General features: G+C 36.8%; 1 protein-coding gene and 1 pseudogene across 1 annotated transcript; both read left to right on the top strand.

The window, feature by feature from the left end:
* Positions 1-2,075: 2,075 nt before the first annotated feature.
* Positions 2,076-7,944, top strand: LOC128015191 (uncharacterized; annotated as a pseudogene).
* A 385-nt stretch (positions 7,945-8,329) lies between these two features.
* Positions 8,330-16,183, top strand: sxph (saxiphilin). Its single transcript, XM_052599919.1, has 17 exons — positions 8,330-8,707; positions 9,444-9,607; positions 9,705-9,804; positions 9,938-10,117; positions 10,773-10,935; positions 11,023-11,087; positions 11,240-11,397; positions 11,694-11,880; positions 11,974-12,122; positions 12,638-12,728; positions 12,830-12,880; positions 12,963-13,145; positions 15,008-15,155; positions 15,258-15,340; positions 15,415-15,599; positions 15,679-15,865; positions 16,033-16,183. Exons 1-17 carry the CDS (start codon positions 8,650-8,652, stop codon positions 16,074-16,076), a joined length of 2,196 nt encoding a protein of 731 aa, XP_052455879.1. The 5' UTR covers positions 8,330-8,649; the 3' UTR covers positions 16,077-16,183.
* Positions 16,184-16,249: the final 66 nt, after the last annotated feature.

Genomic DNA, 16,249 nt, shown 5'->3' with positions numbered 1-16,249 from the left:
GGTTTTTATTTACATAATTTTGACTGTAGATAAAAATGTTTACCTGCTATTTATTCGATTAAATAATATTATGGACACGATGGATTCTGTTTTAATTTTATTGTCAACCACGTTGTACTTAATTTAATCAAACAGCATTTCAGAAAAAATAAAAATGTAATAATAACAAGAAAAAGAAAACAGGTGCCATTCATTTTATATTTATGAGATATACTCACTGATCTATATTATAGATCAGTGGATATACAACAGTTCAATTTATGTTTCAAATAAATGCTGTTATTTTGAACTTTCTATTCATCAAATAATCCTGAAAAAGAAATATATTATGGTTTGCAACAAAAATACAATTACACAATACAAAAATAAAATTGTTTTTTCAACAAAAAATCAGCTTTGCAATCACAAGAATACATTTAATTTTAAAATGTATTAAAATAGAAAAAAAATTATTTCAAATAAATGCTGCTTTGATGAGCATACATTTTAGTGTTAAAAAATCTTAATGATCCCAAACTTTTAATATGTAAGACTTTTTAATTGCTTTAACTTGAGATACAGTGACAGATTGATCAGTCACAATTATGCATGTACTTTTTGCATTTTATGCATTTCATATGTCTTCCTTGTTGCAGCTGTTGCTCAGGATGTATGGCGTGTTGCTGTGCTGGAGAAGTATTGGTCCCAGTGGAACAATAGCCGCTTTTCCACTGTCGGGCCAGTGCGAGCCAGGGCTTTAAACAGGCCGGGCGGGGCTAATAGACTCGGGCCAGTAGCACCGAGGCCAAAATAGCACTGTGTTTCCACAGCCAGGCCTGAAGCTCTGCTGCGCTTCACTAAAACCTGCCCTTTACATGCCTCTCAGAAACAATGTCACGATACCCCATCATTTCACCAACAAAGAGAAGTTATCAGAAAACTAATAAGAAATAAATCACTGGAACTAGCGCGATCACAAAACTAACACGATGACAGCGGGCTTTTGTTTGCATTCTTTGTTAAATATTTAAATTCTAAATCATTGATGTTATACTATAAGTGATGCATTGAGCATAATGAATTAATTTATCAGGCTTGAAAATTAGCATCGCTTATAAATATTTCTGCCTTTTATGGTGATTATAATCCACATCGGATCGGATCGCATTATTTCAAACACTCACTGCTGACTGAAAGTCAGTTTAATGCTGGTGTTATAGCTGTTTTCTTTCTGAAATGATCCGCGGCGCTGACGCTCTCCAGACGCGGAGAAACTCCTCCTTTGTTCATAACCACTCCTCTAGCCCCAGCTGGTCCGCTTTGGCCCGAGGTTTTCATCGGCCCAAAAATCCCTGGCCGTTGGTCCCGAGGAAGCTCCGACAAGGCATGATCAAGCCCGCAAGTGACAGTGGAAACACGACCTAGCCCTGGCACACACTAGCTCGCCCGCTTTTAGCTCGACAGTGGAATTGCGGCTAATGTGCTGCATTTCAGGATCGCTGAGAGAGACAGAGGTCAGAGAGCAGACAAATTGGCCCAGCACGGCGCCCAGCGGCTGGCGTTCTCACACTGGAGAAACTGTATCTTTGCTTACACAGCTAAACAGATAGTTCCCATATACTTTTAAACTGGAAGAAACAATGAAATATGTCAGTGAAAGCACTCTCGTTATCTTGTAGGCCACCTGAAGTTAGTGGATTGCACTTTTGCCTTAAAAATGCTTCTAATATTTTATAAAAAAATCGGTGTAATTGTATTTACATAGGAGTTGGAACTAGGCTCTGATGCCTGCTTACAACAGTAAAGGCAAGTTTCTGTGGCTAGAACAGTGTGTCCATGTCTTTGTTGTATTGTACGAAAATGTACATGTATTTGTCCTATTTAGGCAGCAGACTTGCAGTTGGGAATTTTACACCTGGTGGAGAAACTTGGAGGTAGAGAGAAAGAACGGTAAGCTGACATCCATGAATGTACAATCACCAAAAATGTGGGACAGTGCAACAACATTCTCATCCTTTTTTTGAGCTGCAGCTACTTATGATTGATTGTTACTGTCTCTTTGAAGTTTTTATATAGTATTTTGTGTCTGAGGTTTAATGTTTTTCGACATACAGCTGCAGAGCAGAAGAATAGAAGTGGAGAAAACTGAGACTGCCCTTTGGCATTGGTTCCTCAACCTCCAGGCCAAGGTATTGCCAGGTCATGCACCACTTATTACTGATAATTCAGGGTTCCTGCAACCGCATAATTTCATAGTTTGGTCTATATGTTTTCAGGTGTTTTGCTTGTGGCGGTTCTGGATTGCAGAGTGTCAGAGAAAACAGAAGCGTTTGACTGAGGCAGCTCAGTTTTACAGAGATGAACTGTTGAGAGAGGGTTGTCACTCACATCCTCACACACACAGCACACATGAGAGCTTTCTCAACTAATATTGCCCAGCACAGCTATGAACAGGTGAGTTTTGGTCTGTAGAGTACAGGTTTGTTTATGCGATTGCAGTGATATCAAGCCATCTGTGTCACATACAGAGCTGTCAACACCTTCAGGAATTGGTAAGGTGCTGTGCCATACGATGGAAGCCTGTCAAGGGTAAAACAGACAGCCACCCCAAGAAGAGTGTGTCTTTTTTTCTGCCGGAAGACCACACCCCCATCACCACCCCCTGTCCAATCAGCAGCCAAGCAGCAGAGCAGAGGCAGAAAGATTCCATCATCAGTCAGCTGTGAGTAAACTCCTTTTTATTGCCGATATTAATTCAGATTTTATTTGTTTATATATATTTGTTGATTAAGTGGTTAATTGGATTAGGTTTTGTTGTGTTTGAATCTACTACAAGCTTCTATAACTGATTGTATAATTACTTAATTGTAAAACACATATAAAAAAAGTGTATGATACAACATCAAATTCTGTTTTAATTTTTAACATTTTATTCAATTTTTTTAAAACTTAGGGAAACTATTCTGCTTGATCATCCTGTTTTGTTATCAGGTGGTCAGTTCGGGTTTCTAGATTGCAACCGAGGAGACCAGATGACCTGCTGCAGTCCCCATTCAAACCTCTGCCACATGACTTCAAGATCAGCAGGTGAAGTATTTTAATAACTATGTTCACATACTAATGAACATCTGCTTTTATCTATGGTTTTCAAGTAGTCATAGGATGTCTGTAACAGAGACTTCTCCGTTACCCTTAGTCTGTTTGACCAACAACCCACCAGAGTCACCTGGAATGGTGCGACAACCAAAGGTCCTCCTCCTTAAACCTGGTCCTCCTGGATATATCGCCAGTCATGGCCAGGACATACTGCTTCCTCCATTTTCATTTACTGTCTCTTTAGCACATGGCAAGGTAAGCACCGATGCTGCTAGAACACTTGTTTGAATGCTTTTGTATAAACAGCAAAAAAGCTTAAAAGATCAGGAGCTCCCACTGCATTCTACGCATTTCACTTCCAACCCTCTCCTAACACAAGGTAAAAACAGGTAGTCTTTCATAATATGAAGAAGGGCTGGGCGATAAAACGATAATGAAAATCATTATGACATAATTTTTCTTGATAAAATGATTACAACAAGAGTTTGGTAAATGTTAGATGTAATGGTTCATATAAAGCAGAAAAGTGATTATATTATTTATAAAAATGTATTATGTTATTAATGTAGACATTAAATGTATTAAAGGAGACAGAATTTAACAATCAGAATAATTTAATTTCACTATATAAAAATAAGTTTGTTACAATTATATACAAATGTTACTGTTTTTGATGATGAATGTAAATTTACATTTGCATCCTAAATCAAACAAACTACTACTGTCAACTCAAAATGTAATATTATTAATATTGCAGCCCATACTACAAAACAGTGCTGAAGATACGAGTCATCAAAGTCGGGCAACCGGACAAATAATAATCATAAATAGTCTTTCAATATGTTTTTGAACCTCAGACTTGTAAAATAAAGCTCTCTTCAAATTAGGGCTCGACAATAAAGCCCAACATTTTTTTCAAATCAGTCAATATTGATAATCTTTAATTCTTTGAAGCTTAAAGGCAGATTTTTGCTCTTAAGTGAAAGTCGTTTTGAACTACTCTAAGTGATCAGAACATGACAAACACTTCACGATTTTGAATTTATTTTTCCTTATCAAAATAAACATCTTGATAGAATAATTTATTTCTTAGTTTATGCATTCTCTAATGAGTGATATTCTTTTTAAATCATGAGCAGGTGTTCATGAGAGAAGACCTGAGCAGGAAGAGGAGAATGAGGAAGATGAAACTGTAGATGTGGAGCAAACTGAAAATCTCACAAAAGAACTACTAGATATTAGACTGGAAAATTATACCAGCAAGACATAAAACAGCTACAGTAAGTAAATCTGGCTTTCAATAGGATGAATAAACTGCATTTAGAATTATTTAGTATAAAATAAATTACTATATTTATTTTTATGGAAATCAGATATAACAACTAAATTCAGTCTTCAGTCCATATATAGTGATTTATATATAGCATATAACAGACAGCTAAAGTGATCCTGCAGTAAAAGTCCCAAACCTACATTACAAATATGTTTTCAGACTGGAGCTGTTTTGAAGAAGTGTGATTGATTCTCCAGCTGTAGTTTGACTGAGTCAACATATTAAAGTGGTTATTTATTCTAGCAAACACAAAGGAAACTTGGCCTTTGTTGTTAATAGTTGTTTCTGCTTTGTTTGAGAGACTAATGAGAAGAAAATACTTGGATTCTGCACATTCTGCACATGTTAGAGGGAATAATTGCATTTCCATTTTGTGATCTAACAAAAGGGCTTCAACAAATATCTTCAGCTTTATATATATAAAAAAAATTGCACCTAATGAGATGTCTTCACTAATATAGTGAAAACCAGTTTGTGGGGTGTGTGTGTGTGTGTGTGTGTGTGAGTTTAGGACATGGTGTAAGCTCCAAAAGGTCTTGTGTAACTGTCTGGAAACAACAGGCATTGAGGGAGAAACTGAGGAATGAGGAAGCATTTTAAAGGAGTTAAGTAAGGTATCCAATCTTTCTTTTTCTCTACAATCAATCATACACGTATTCATGTCTTTAAATGTACAGTAAAAAATTCAGAAATAACAGTACAAGGAAACATTGGTTGCTCAAGCTACACTATCACACAGAGAACACTGGTGGTTTACATTTAACGCGCATATTTTTAGAGAATTGACGTAAACATAAATCTGAGATGCTCAAAAACAGCTGTGTGTAGTGCCACTAGATAAAGCTTACAGACTGCATAAAACCTTGCTTTTGCTTATGATATGCCATATCGGAAATATTATAATACGAATTGTTATAGACATTCTTAAAGGGTTAGTTCACCCAAAAATGAAAATTATGTAATTAATAACTCACCCTCATGTCGTTCCAAACCAGTAAGACCTCCGTTTATCTTTGGAACACAGTTTAAGATATTTTAGATTTAGTCCAAGAACTCTCAGTCCCTCCATTGAAGCTGTGTGTATGGTCTACTGTCCATGTTTAGAAAAGTAAGAAAAACATCATCAAAGTAGTCCATGTGACATCAGAGGGTGAGTTAGAATTTTTGAAGCATCAAAAATACATTTTGGTCAAAAAATAGCAAAAACTACGACTTTATTCATCATTGTCTTCTCTTCCGTGTCTGTTGTGAAAGAGTTCAAAACAAAGTTTTTTTGTCATATCCGGTTCGCGAATGAATCATTCGATGTAACCGGATCTTCTTTAACCAGTTCACCAAATCGTTTGAAACGGTTCGCGTCTCCAAAACACATTTATCCACAAATGACTTAAGCTGTTAATTTTCATAATTTTCATTTTTGGGTGAACTAACGCTTTAAGATCTAAGGTTATTATGTTAGTCATTTGAGTAGCTTAAATTTATAATAAAATTATACTTGTCATTACACTCGTAGAGGTATAATGTATGGTGTTTATGTATTTAAGATAAATACAATGTATATAAAATATATATATATATATATATTAGTGCTGTCAATCGATTAAAAAAAATTAACTAATTAATCGCACAATTTTTTAAAATTAATCGCGATTAATCGCGATTAATCGCAATTAAAAGACTGAAACTTTTTGGATATGTAAATGTAAAATGTAAATAATTAATGTAAACTCAAGACAAAGAAACTATTTAAATTCAAAATATGATTGTTTATTGGAATTTTTGTTTAACTTGTAACACAGATTTTCTCATGTAAACAACATACCTGCAATAAACCATCAATATCCTCCAAATTAACTGTTGGCTTGAAAGCCATTTTTATTACAGAAATAAAAACAAAGGCATGTAAGTACCATTTGAATTTCAAAACAATCAATGCCAATAAAAAACAAAAACGATTTCCATGTTGAATTCTAAGTGGACTGCAAAAAAATTCCAAAGTATAGTCATTGCCAGTGCTTTAAGTGGGCTGGTACGCACCAGTACTCAGTACCGCCACTTCCAAATATAGCTCTTGAGCGTACCGCCACCTCTCCGTGCGCCCAGAACGTGCTTGTAGCGTACCGTTACGCTCATTTAGACATCTGTTTTAATAGAGGTTTTAATCTTTTACCTGCACTGCTGATTTTCAGAGCGCCCTTCACAATGCAAGCTTCCTAATTCATCCCACCCAGAGCAGAAACTACATTACCCATACACCCTTAAGTTATACAAGTGAATAGCGCATGTTTCGCTTTTCCCACTGTTAAGTGTCAACAACTCGTTGTGAGTTATACTAAAGCAAAATCTTGAGTATTTATTGTCTCATAAACATTAAAAACTGTCTGCGGAGGTTGAGTCGTCCTGCAGCCCCCGCTGGCTGTTCATTGGCTGCAGCATCTTTTTTCTAAGTTCTAAAAAAAATACCGTAGACGGCAAGGCACAAAGACAATATGATCTTTTTGTCCCCTTTTTGTTTTAAAGCTTGATGAAGAGAGAGAGCGCAAGTTGCTGCAGCTGAGGAGGACAGTGATGCACGCGCACAGGAGTGATTGACAGTTCGCGGCACTGTGTACAAAAAAAACTCCGCTACACAATTATTTCGTTATTTTCGTTTAAGCTTATTAACGTTAGCGTTACAGAAAGGTCTGATTTACGCACTGTTACAGTCATTGTTTTTTTTTTTTTTTTTTAAACAATGACATTTGAGTTCATGATTTTAATGTTGCTGTTTCTTGTGGCAGGCTAAATTAAGAGTAATGTTTCTTGTGGCAGACTGAAGAGTAATCCGGCAGAGTTTTATACTGAAACTTTCCGTCTAAAAGTCCTTCCTTGGTCTTAACCATATTTCTTTGCACGTTGAACACACATAGGCCACAACTGGAAATAAAAAAAACTGCAACCGCGTTAATTGCGTTATTTTTTTTTAACGCGTTAAATATTTCAAATTAATCGAATGCGTTAACGCGCTAATTTTGACAGCACTAATATATATATATATATATATATATATATATATATATATATATATATATATATATATATATATATATATATATATACTGTATTTTCAGGACTATAAGTCGCACTTTTTTTCATAGTTTGGCTGGTCCTGCGACTTATAGTCAGGTGCGACTTATTTATCAAAATGAATTTGACATGAACCAAGAGTGCCCTCTCGCGGCTGGAGACGGTAATGTTTTTTCCAGTGCGATTTATAGTCCGAAAAAAATATATACATATACATATATATATATATATATATATATATATATATTCTATTTTACTCATGTTAGACAGTAGATATTTGTTTTATTAATTTATTTAATTATCAGAATAATTTTTGTAATATTTCTTTGCAGCTTGAGATTCGCATTTCTTCTCTATCTTTGAGATTAAACAAACAGAAACCCACCATGATTCGCCATGCTGCCTGAGTTAACACCATCCAGAGCCAACTACTATCCTCCAATGTTAATGTAAAAACACCCACTAAGTAGGCTATGGAATATAAAGTCAACTTTATGCCAGAAACAGTTTCAGATGACACAGAATTTTTGCAACCCTTGGGGAAAAAAGATAAATTGTGTGACTAAAAACTGAAACTAAAACTAAAAACAAACCGTTTTATTTCAGTTATTTATACAAAGACACTGTTGAAAATATGTATTTAAATTTTTAATAAAGCATTAAATCCCATGTTTTGTTGTCTTGACATTCCTTATTTATCTTGACATGTTAAAAACTGGGTATAGCCTACACGAGTAAAATTATTGTTGGCTTTGCATGACGTTGGAATGTTGGATCTCAAACTTGGAATCATCTTTTGGACGTTCGTATGGACGCGTTGCTGCTTCAGTGGAGAAAGTACAGTTGCATTCAATACGAACACAATTCCGAACAAAACGCACTTTCTGGAAATGTCATATAGCTACTACTTCAAGCTAGGAAGGATGCTTGGACGAGAATGTTCCACGTGACATAAGAGTTCGAGTGTAATATTTTCCATATGCGCGCATTTATTATAAGAACTATTCGCTTTGAAAACAACCGCTTGCCCAGAACAGGTTTTTTTTTTTCAGACTGACGCAAACCTAGACAGTGAGATCTTCGGTGGGCGATTTGCCCCTTTCACTGAAACGTCTCTGCAGGACTCTAAGTAGACAGTTACTGTGATTCATTTTCCCGGAGCAGATTCTGATGCTATGATGAAGCGAGTGAGAGTAATTGGTATCTTATTGCTGTGCTCCATCACCAGCTGGGGTAAGTGCGCGTTTGCTAAAACGAACTAAAATAAACTGTCAATTTAACGCTTACCTTTTCCAGTTGTATTCTTTGCATGCATTTTATCATTCTAAGATATTTAAATTTTCATATTTTTGAAAGTAAAAATGGTTTTAAAAAATATGTTCAGGGGATAAACATAAACATTTGGTGAAGAAAAAGTTGTTGGACCTCTGCCAAAATTTTCATTAGCAATGAATGCAATGTGGCGCACACATTTTTATTTTACTTTTTTTACAAGACAAAGTTAGCAGGGACCGTGTTATAAAACTAGCCAACATTTAAAAATTTTGAAAAACATTATCAGTGCATCAGATTGTCAATAACTGTAAAAGAAAAAAAATTCTATACGCACTTTAACTTACAGAACTTAATTTTTGCGATATTTATGATGTATAAAACAGTAGTATGCCTTGAAAACTACGTAAATCTTGTCGACCGTGCGATTTTTATGGGTTATAATTTTTTTTTTTTTTTTTTTTTTTTGTATTTCCAAACAAATAGTTTATGTTCCACAAATACATACAGATGTGTAACTTCTGTTTTGTGACTTCTGTTTTGTGTAACTTCTGTTTTGTGAAAACACACTTTCACAAAATTTGGTCTCACAAAAAATAAAAAATAAAAATTTGTTTTTGTTTTTGTAAAACCTATGTTATTTGTGACCTATTATATCAGTGTTTGTTTAGTGTTTGCCTGTCTTATCTGCCTGCAGGTAAGAAGATGCGCTGGTGTACTGTCTCCGACCCAGAGCAGAAGAAGTGTGCTGAGCTGGCCAAAGCTCTGGTCGCTGTCCTTCCACCTGCGGCTGTCAATGCATTCGGCCGTCTCTCATGTGTGAAAGCTTATGGCACTGTGGACTGCATTAATAAGATACGGGTGGGTTACATATGATATTGCACAAGCTAAAATCTGTTTCAAATCAGCCCCTGGGACATAAAAGTAGATGCTTTATGTTCTGCTATCCTATTGTCAGGATAATAAAGCTGACCTTGTGACTCTGGATGCTGGAGAAGTGTACTCTGCAGTAAAACAGTTTGGACTCACAGTAGTTGCAAAGGAGATCTACAGAGATGGTATCATAAAAAAAAAACAGTTTCAGTTCTTGCTCTATATTTATGTGTCTTGTAGGTCATATGCCTCACACTTTGCAAGCAGTAACATGTAAATATCTTCCTTTTTCAATTTGTCTTCCCGCTCATTTCATAGGAGGATGTATTCTTGCAGTTGCTGTGGTGAGGAACAACAGTACTTTAGATATGCGCTCTTTGAAGGGCAGTAGGAGTTGTCATAGTGGAGCTCGCTGGACTGCAGGTTGGAGTCTCCCTTTGGGACATCTCCTTTCTCGAAACCTCCTGCCCTGGGCAGAGGATGAGCCCCTCAGTCAGGGTAAGACAACCAGTCACAAATTATATATGACCTGTGGTACTGTTAACTAAAACTCATACTATTAAACATGAAAAATGCACTTAAAAACATTTATTTTAAAATGATTTTAAATGAGAAAACTTGCCATGATGAGTATTAAAATTACTGGAACCAAAATAAAAATGAAATAAAAAAATTAAATATATATATATATATATATATATATATATATATATGTGTGTGTGTATATATGTAAAAAAAAATGTGCATAACATAATTAATAAAACTTAAAACAATAGCTCTACCAAAAATGTAAAATAAATCTGAAAAAATTACCCTCAGGCCATTCAAGATGTACAGTGGAGATCTAAATTAGAGAACAGTGGAGAAAATGAGTAGAAATTGTAGAGGCCCTTGCTTTGAATGACTACAGCACATCTGCAGCCGCAGGACATCTCTAGTTTCTCACACTGCGCTGATGTGATCTTGGTCTACTCTTCTTCCTGTCATTTCAGTAATTGTAGTGGGTTTCCTATTCATAACTTTGTCATCAAGGATTTTTCTGAGAATTTCAGTTTGGTTTAGATCAGGACTCAGGACTCTTTCAAAGCAAACAAAGTTTTCAAAAATATGCATGTATGTATTCCTACTGCTAATATTTTGACTGTTTTGTCAGCGGTTAGTACTTTCTTCAAAGCCAGCTGTGTGCCTGGAGCAACTACAATGGCAACCAGCCTTTGTTCCTTGTGCCAGGGTCAGAGGTCATACATTCGTCAGAAAAATTTCCACTGTGAGACATCTCACAGTGAACCATTCTACCACAACCAAGGAGCGCTCAGGTTAAAATAATCTTATTTACACCTATATCAATGAATCCCTGCCAGGTGACCTGGAGGGTCTTACAGTATCCATTCTTTTTCTTGTAGATGTTTACAGTCACGGGCAGGTGATGTAGCCTTTGTGGATCACACAGCTCTGGACAGCATAGATGGTTAACACAATAATGCACTCTTCCAAAAACATTTATGCTTTTACAGTGTGGATGAACAAATGATTAAATCCTATATGTGATTAACAGCTTTTTCCTCTCTTTCAAATTTCTGTTTGATCCTGGCTTATAGTTTTTTTTTTTTTCTTAAACAGAAAGTGAGAAAGATGAGTTCAGACTGTTATGTATAGATGGAACTCATGCTCCCCTCAGCGGTTTTAGAAATTGTAATCTTGGGCGAGGCCCTGGAGGGGGTGTGGTCACACGAATGAACATCCGTAAAACTGCTCGGAAGTTCTTGGTCACTGCTCAGGTATGATTTAGAACTCATTAAACCCGAACTCTCTTTTGTTTACCTTATGAACAAAGAGACATCATTTAGTCACCCTCATGTTGTTCCAAAGCTGTATATGTTTTTTTATTTTTGTGTGAACTATTCCTTTAACGAATGGAATGATGGTCCTGTCAGGCTCAAGTTGGTTCCTGCAGATGTCCCTTATTAATGTTATTGGTGTCTTAGCAGAAAGTAATGATAGGATTTCAGGATCTTATAAGAGAAAAAATCTTTGCTTTGCTTTTTTTTTTTTTTTTGTGTGTCTTCTTTTGAAGATGTTATTTGGTTTGAGGGGAAGGGAGCGTCAGCGCTTCCAGCTGTTTGAATCAGCATCCTACAGTGGGAGTGACCTTGTCTTCAAAGATGTGACGGAGAAATTATCAGTTCTGATGGAAGACATGGATGTGAGCCAGGTTCTGGGACTGGACTATGTGGCCTTGCTTAAGGGCCTTGGACATGAAGGTAAAAGATTGCTTCCCATCTGTACCTATTAATTTGTAATAAAAGACTTAGACTTTAATGTGTGTGTGTGTGTGTGTGTGTGTGTGTGGTTAGGCAGCTCACTGGAGGACAGTGTGGTGAGGTGGTGCTGTATAAGTCATGCTGAACAGAAGAAATGTGAGCAGTGGGCTCTTAGCATAAAATCAGATCCACTGGTGTGTGTGAAAGCCTCCTCTATGAGTGACTGCATTGAGAAGATCAAGGTCCAGTAAGACATATTTTCAGCACTTGTGATTTATGTTTAAGCAAACATCTACATATTTTATGTTATTTAATTTTATTTTATATTTTATAAACAAATGCAGAGTACAGTTTCATCACAAAAAAATATTTTATGGCCTAAACATGAAATTTTCTAAAAAGAACTTTAGAGAACATTTACAGATAGCTCAAAATTATTGGCTTTAATCTGGCACCTGGTGCTAATTTACTTAATTTTACGGCAACCCCTATTTCACTAGCAGCAGATAATATATATATTCTGTTTTGCTTTAGTGTATTATTATTATTATTATTATTTAGTTCTAGTAATTTTAGTACTTAATTTTATTTCATTTCAATTAGGTGCTAAGACAAAATTTCTAATTTTTGTAATTCATTTTTTTTCTCAAATATTTTTTAAGTTAATGGAAATGATTTTTAGTTTTAGTTAATACCAACAATGGTGATTGTTCTTTGCATCAGTGCCTAGAACAGCATGTATTGTTCATTTTCACAGCGGGATGAGGTGGATGCTGTGTCTCTGGATGCCACTCACGCATTCATAGCTGGGAAATGTGGCCTTGTCCCTGTGGTGACTGAATATTACGGTATGTAAAACGCCTAACATCCTAATGTACCATGACATCATGTCTTCACATTCTTCTCACCTTGTTTTGATTTTCTCCTTGCTGGTTCATTTGAAATTTAGGAGAGAAATGTGAGAATCCTGAAGGAGTTGGAGGCCATTTTGAAAGTGATGGTAATAAAGGGCTGAAATCAGCTTAGCATAAATGATGCATCTCTACATACGTCTTTTACACATTTTGTTTTTATCTTTGCAGAATTACCATCAGTGTATGGTGTGGCAGTTGTACGTCGGACAAGTAGGAATTTATATTTCGGAAGTCTGGGTGGCAGACGATCCTGCCACGGTCACATGTACAGCCCTGCTGGCTGGGTTTTACCTGTAAGACACACGCTCAGCACAGAGCACAACAGCAGCGCCGCATGTCAGCCGAATAATGGTACTCCATGTTCTTCTCTATTACTATTACAGAATGGTCTCTGTTTGCTTTAATGTCGTGTGACTGTTAACTGGTGTCAAAGAACCATAACAAAATGACTGTGTTGTTAAATTATTTAAAGGGGGGGTGAAATGCTCGTTTTCACTCAATATCCTGTTAATCTTGAGTACCTATAGAGTAGTACTGCATCCTTCACAACTCCAAAAAGTCGTTAGTTTTATTATATTCATAAGAGAAAGTTAGTCTACTCTGTACCGATTTTTCCCGGAAAAATACGACCTGCTGGAGGCGTGAGTGGTGGGCAGAGCTAAAGAATCACGAGCGCCAATAGGCTTTTGTGTTGAAAGCATTTGGAAGCTGTGACTTTACCGTGAGGACAAAACCAACCAAAACAAACAATGGCTAACAGTCAGATTCAGCCGTTTATTTATGATCCAGAATCAGGTCCCGAGGTTGAAACTGAACGAGAGCAGCAGCAGCAACGACTCGCTCCGAGTGGGGCTCGAACCCGGGTCTCCGGCATGGGAGGCGGACGCACTAACAAGGAGGCAGAGATATTTGAAGCAGTTTTACTCACCGCCTGCAGTTCCAACACACGATCGTGACCCTTTTCGTTGGGATTGCATCATCCTTAAGAAATAAACGATACGCAAATCCGGCGTCAAACTGGGCCTTGTTTGTAAAACAAGCATCTTCGAAATGCAGGGAACAAACACAAACACTTGCACAGCTCCGTTGATGCTCTGTAAAAATAAACTCCATCCACTGGTCCCTTAATGCTGGTTTTTTTTGGTAATCTGTGCAGGGTTGTCTTGCCCTGGCAACCAAAAATACACTTCTTTTGTGACATTTCGCGACGCTCTCGCTCTGATCAGTGAATGCCTCTGCTCTCAGTACTCTGCTATACGGAGCGCGCGCTCTTCCAGCAGAAGAGCGCGCACTTAGGACCCATATAAGGAAATTCTGCTCCATCTAACGTCACACAGAGCCATACTCGAAAAAAACTTTCCGAAACTTGTGACAAACCGGAAGGAGTATTTTTGGAACAGAAATACTCCTTCAAACGTACAACTTAATTTTTGAAACTTTGTCCATGTTTAGCATGGGAATCCAACTCTTTAACAGTGTAAAAAAACTCAGTATGCATGAAATAGCATTTCACCCCCCCCCCCCCTTTAAAAAAATAATTTAAAATCTCACTGGGTTACTTTAAGTAAATAGTTTAAATCTATGCGTCTATTTCAGCTGACCAAAAAAGTGTGGCAACCCATCCTTTAAAGAAATAGTTCAGCAAAAAATTAAAATTTTCTGAAAATGTACTCACCCCCAGGCCATTCAAAATGCAATTCAAAATTGTTTATTCATTGCAACACATTAGGAGAAATTTAGCATTACATCAATTGCCCACCAGTGAATCCTTTGCAGTGAATGGGTGCCGTCAGAATCAACTGATCAAAACAGTTGATGAAAACATCACACTAATCCACAAGTAATCCACACGACTACAGTTCATCAGTTAACCTCATGTGAAATTAAAAACTGCATGTTTGTAACGAATGAATCCATCCTTAAGATGTTTTCAACTTCAAACCATTAGTCCTCTATCCACGATGAAATGTCATCAAGACTGAATCAGGAGAGACGTGCACATATCAAGCATCTTTTACAAGTAACAAAAATGTTGGTGAATTTTGATTTGAGAGGACAACAAGAGATGGAAATATCAAATATTAATGTTATTTTGGAATTATAAACTGGTTTGAAATGGTGCTTTAAAGTTATAATATCATCTGCATCTTAGATAGCTTTGGTGTAAGTTTTTTGGTGGACAACTCCCTTAATGTAACCCACTCTGTTTTCAGTGTACAATGAGGTGTTTTGGAAAGGTTGTTTGCCAGGAGGTAAAGGCAGTCTGTGTAAGGTGTGTATGGGTGGGACTGAAGAAGCTGCCACCAAACGGTGTGCTGACAACCATAATGAGCGTTACTACGGCAATATGGGTGCATTAAGGTGAGGAATTGCTGTTGTGAACAGTTTAAATAAAATGGTGTACATGACAATATGTGCAAACCATGCAGCTTTGCAGGCTTTAAAATGGCTTTTACTTTACAGGTGCTTGGTTGGAGACCCCAGTGGAAAGAGCTTCGGAGACGTGGCCTTCATGGAACACCACAATCTGGAGAGAAACATTGAACGTAAGATGTGCACGCTGAGAAATGTCATCGGTATGAATCTCATTGGTAATATGTGTGATGTGTTTGATGGACAGGTCTAAACACCAGTGGATGGGCAGAGGGTTGGCTTACCTGGGACTTCGAGTTACTCTGCGGAGATGGCAGCCGGGCTCCTCTGACGGCGTGGAAGACCTGTAACTTAGGGGCAGTCCCTCCAAATATTGTTATGACACGTCCTGTTCTTATAGCTCGCATTTATGACCTTTTAATGAAGTCACAGGTCTGCAAACTGAAGTGATTATCATTCGATTGAGTTAAGAGTCTTTTGGAATCGAAACCTGATGTGTTTTGTGCTATAGGAAACCATAGCAGCTCGTCCAGATTCTGGGTTCCAACTGTTTGAGTCTCAGCAGTACGGAGAGAGTGACCTGCTCTTTAAAGATGCTACAAAGTGCCTTGTTCACACCAGTCACATGGACTACCGCACCATACTGGGAGAAGAGTTCTATTCACAGACTGAGAGCATCTTCAACTGTACACACTCAAGTGAGAATAAATGGAAACAAATTATTATTATATATGCACACCAAGTATTTGTTTGCATTAATATTCAATCATTGAACATAAGTAAATGTCTCTGATTATTAAAGCATTTTTAATTTGGGCTATTGTTTTTAATTAATTATTGATGATTTTGTATTTTTTTTTGACAGACATCTTACAGTTCTGCAATCAAGATGTGTGCAGCATATTCTAAACATCTATTCAACAAAATGTGTTTTGACTGTGTTAAAGCAGCATGAGCCATGCTATATATGGTTTATTTTGTATCATCACTGACATACAATAAAGTACTCTATTAATATATATTATATATATATCTGTGAGTGCAATACTGGAGAGTTTATAGGTTTTATCACAGCTGGAAAT

The sequence above is a fragment of the Carassius gibelio genome, chromosome A6 (assembly GCF_023724105.1).
Source record: "Carassius gibelio isolate Cgi1373 ecotype wild population from Czech Republic chromosome A6, carGib1.2-hapl.c, whole genome shotgun sequence".
In the NCBI taxonomy this organism is placed as follows: Eukaryota; Metazoa; Chordata; class Actinopteri; order Cypriniformes; family Cyprinidae; genus Carassius; species Carassius gibelio.
Note: the sequence above shows the minus strand (reverse complement) of the source record. Positions and strands in the feature narration are given on the sequence as shown.

Coding starts and splice junctions, on each gene's coding strand:
- sxph (XM_052599919.1), top strand. CDS start 8,650: ATGATGAAGCGAGTGAGAGTAATTGGTATCTTATTGCTGTGCTCCATC. Junction 11,398..11,693: donor AGTTCTTGGTCACTGCTCAG/GTATGATTTAGA, acceptor CTTCTTTTGAAG/ATGTTATTTGGTTTGAGGGG. Junction 15,341..15,414: donor TCTGGAGAGAAACATTGAAC/GTAAGATGTGCA, acceptor TTTGATGGACAG/GTCTAAACACCAGTGGATGG.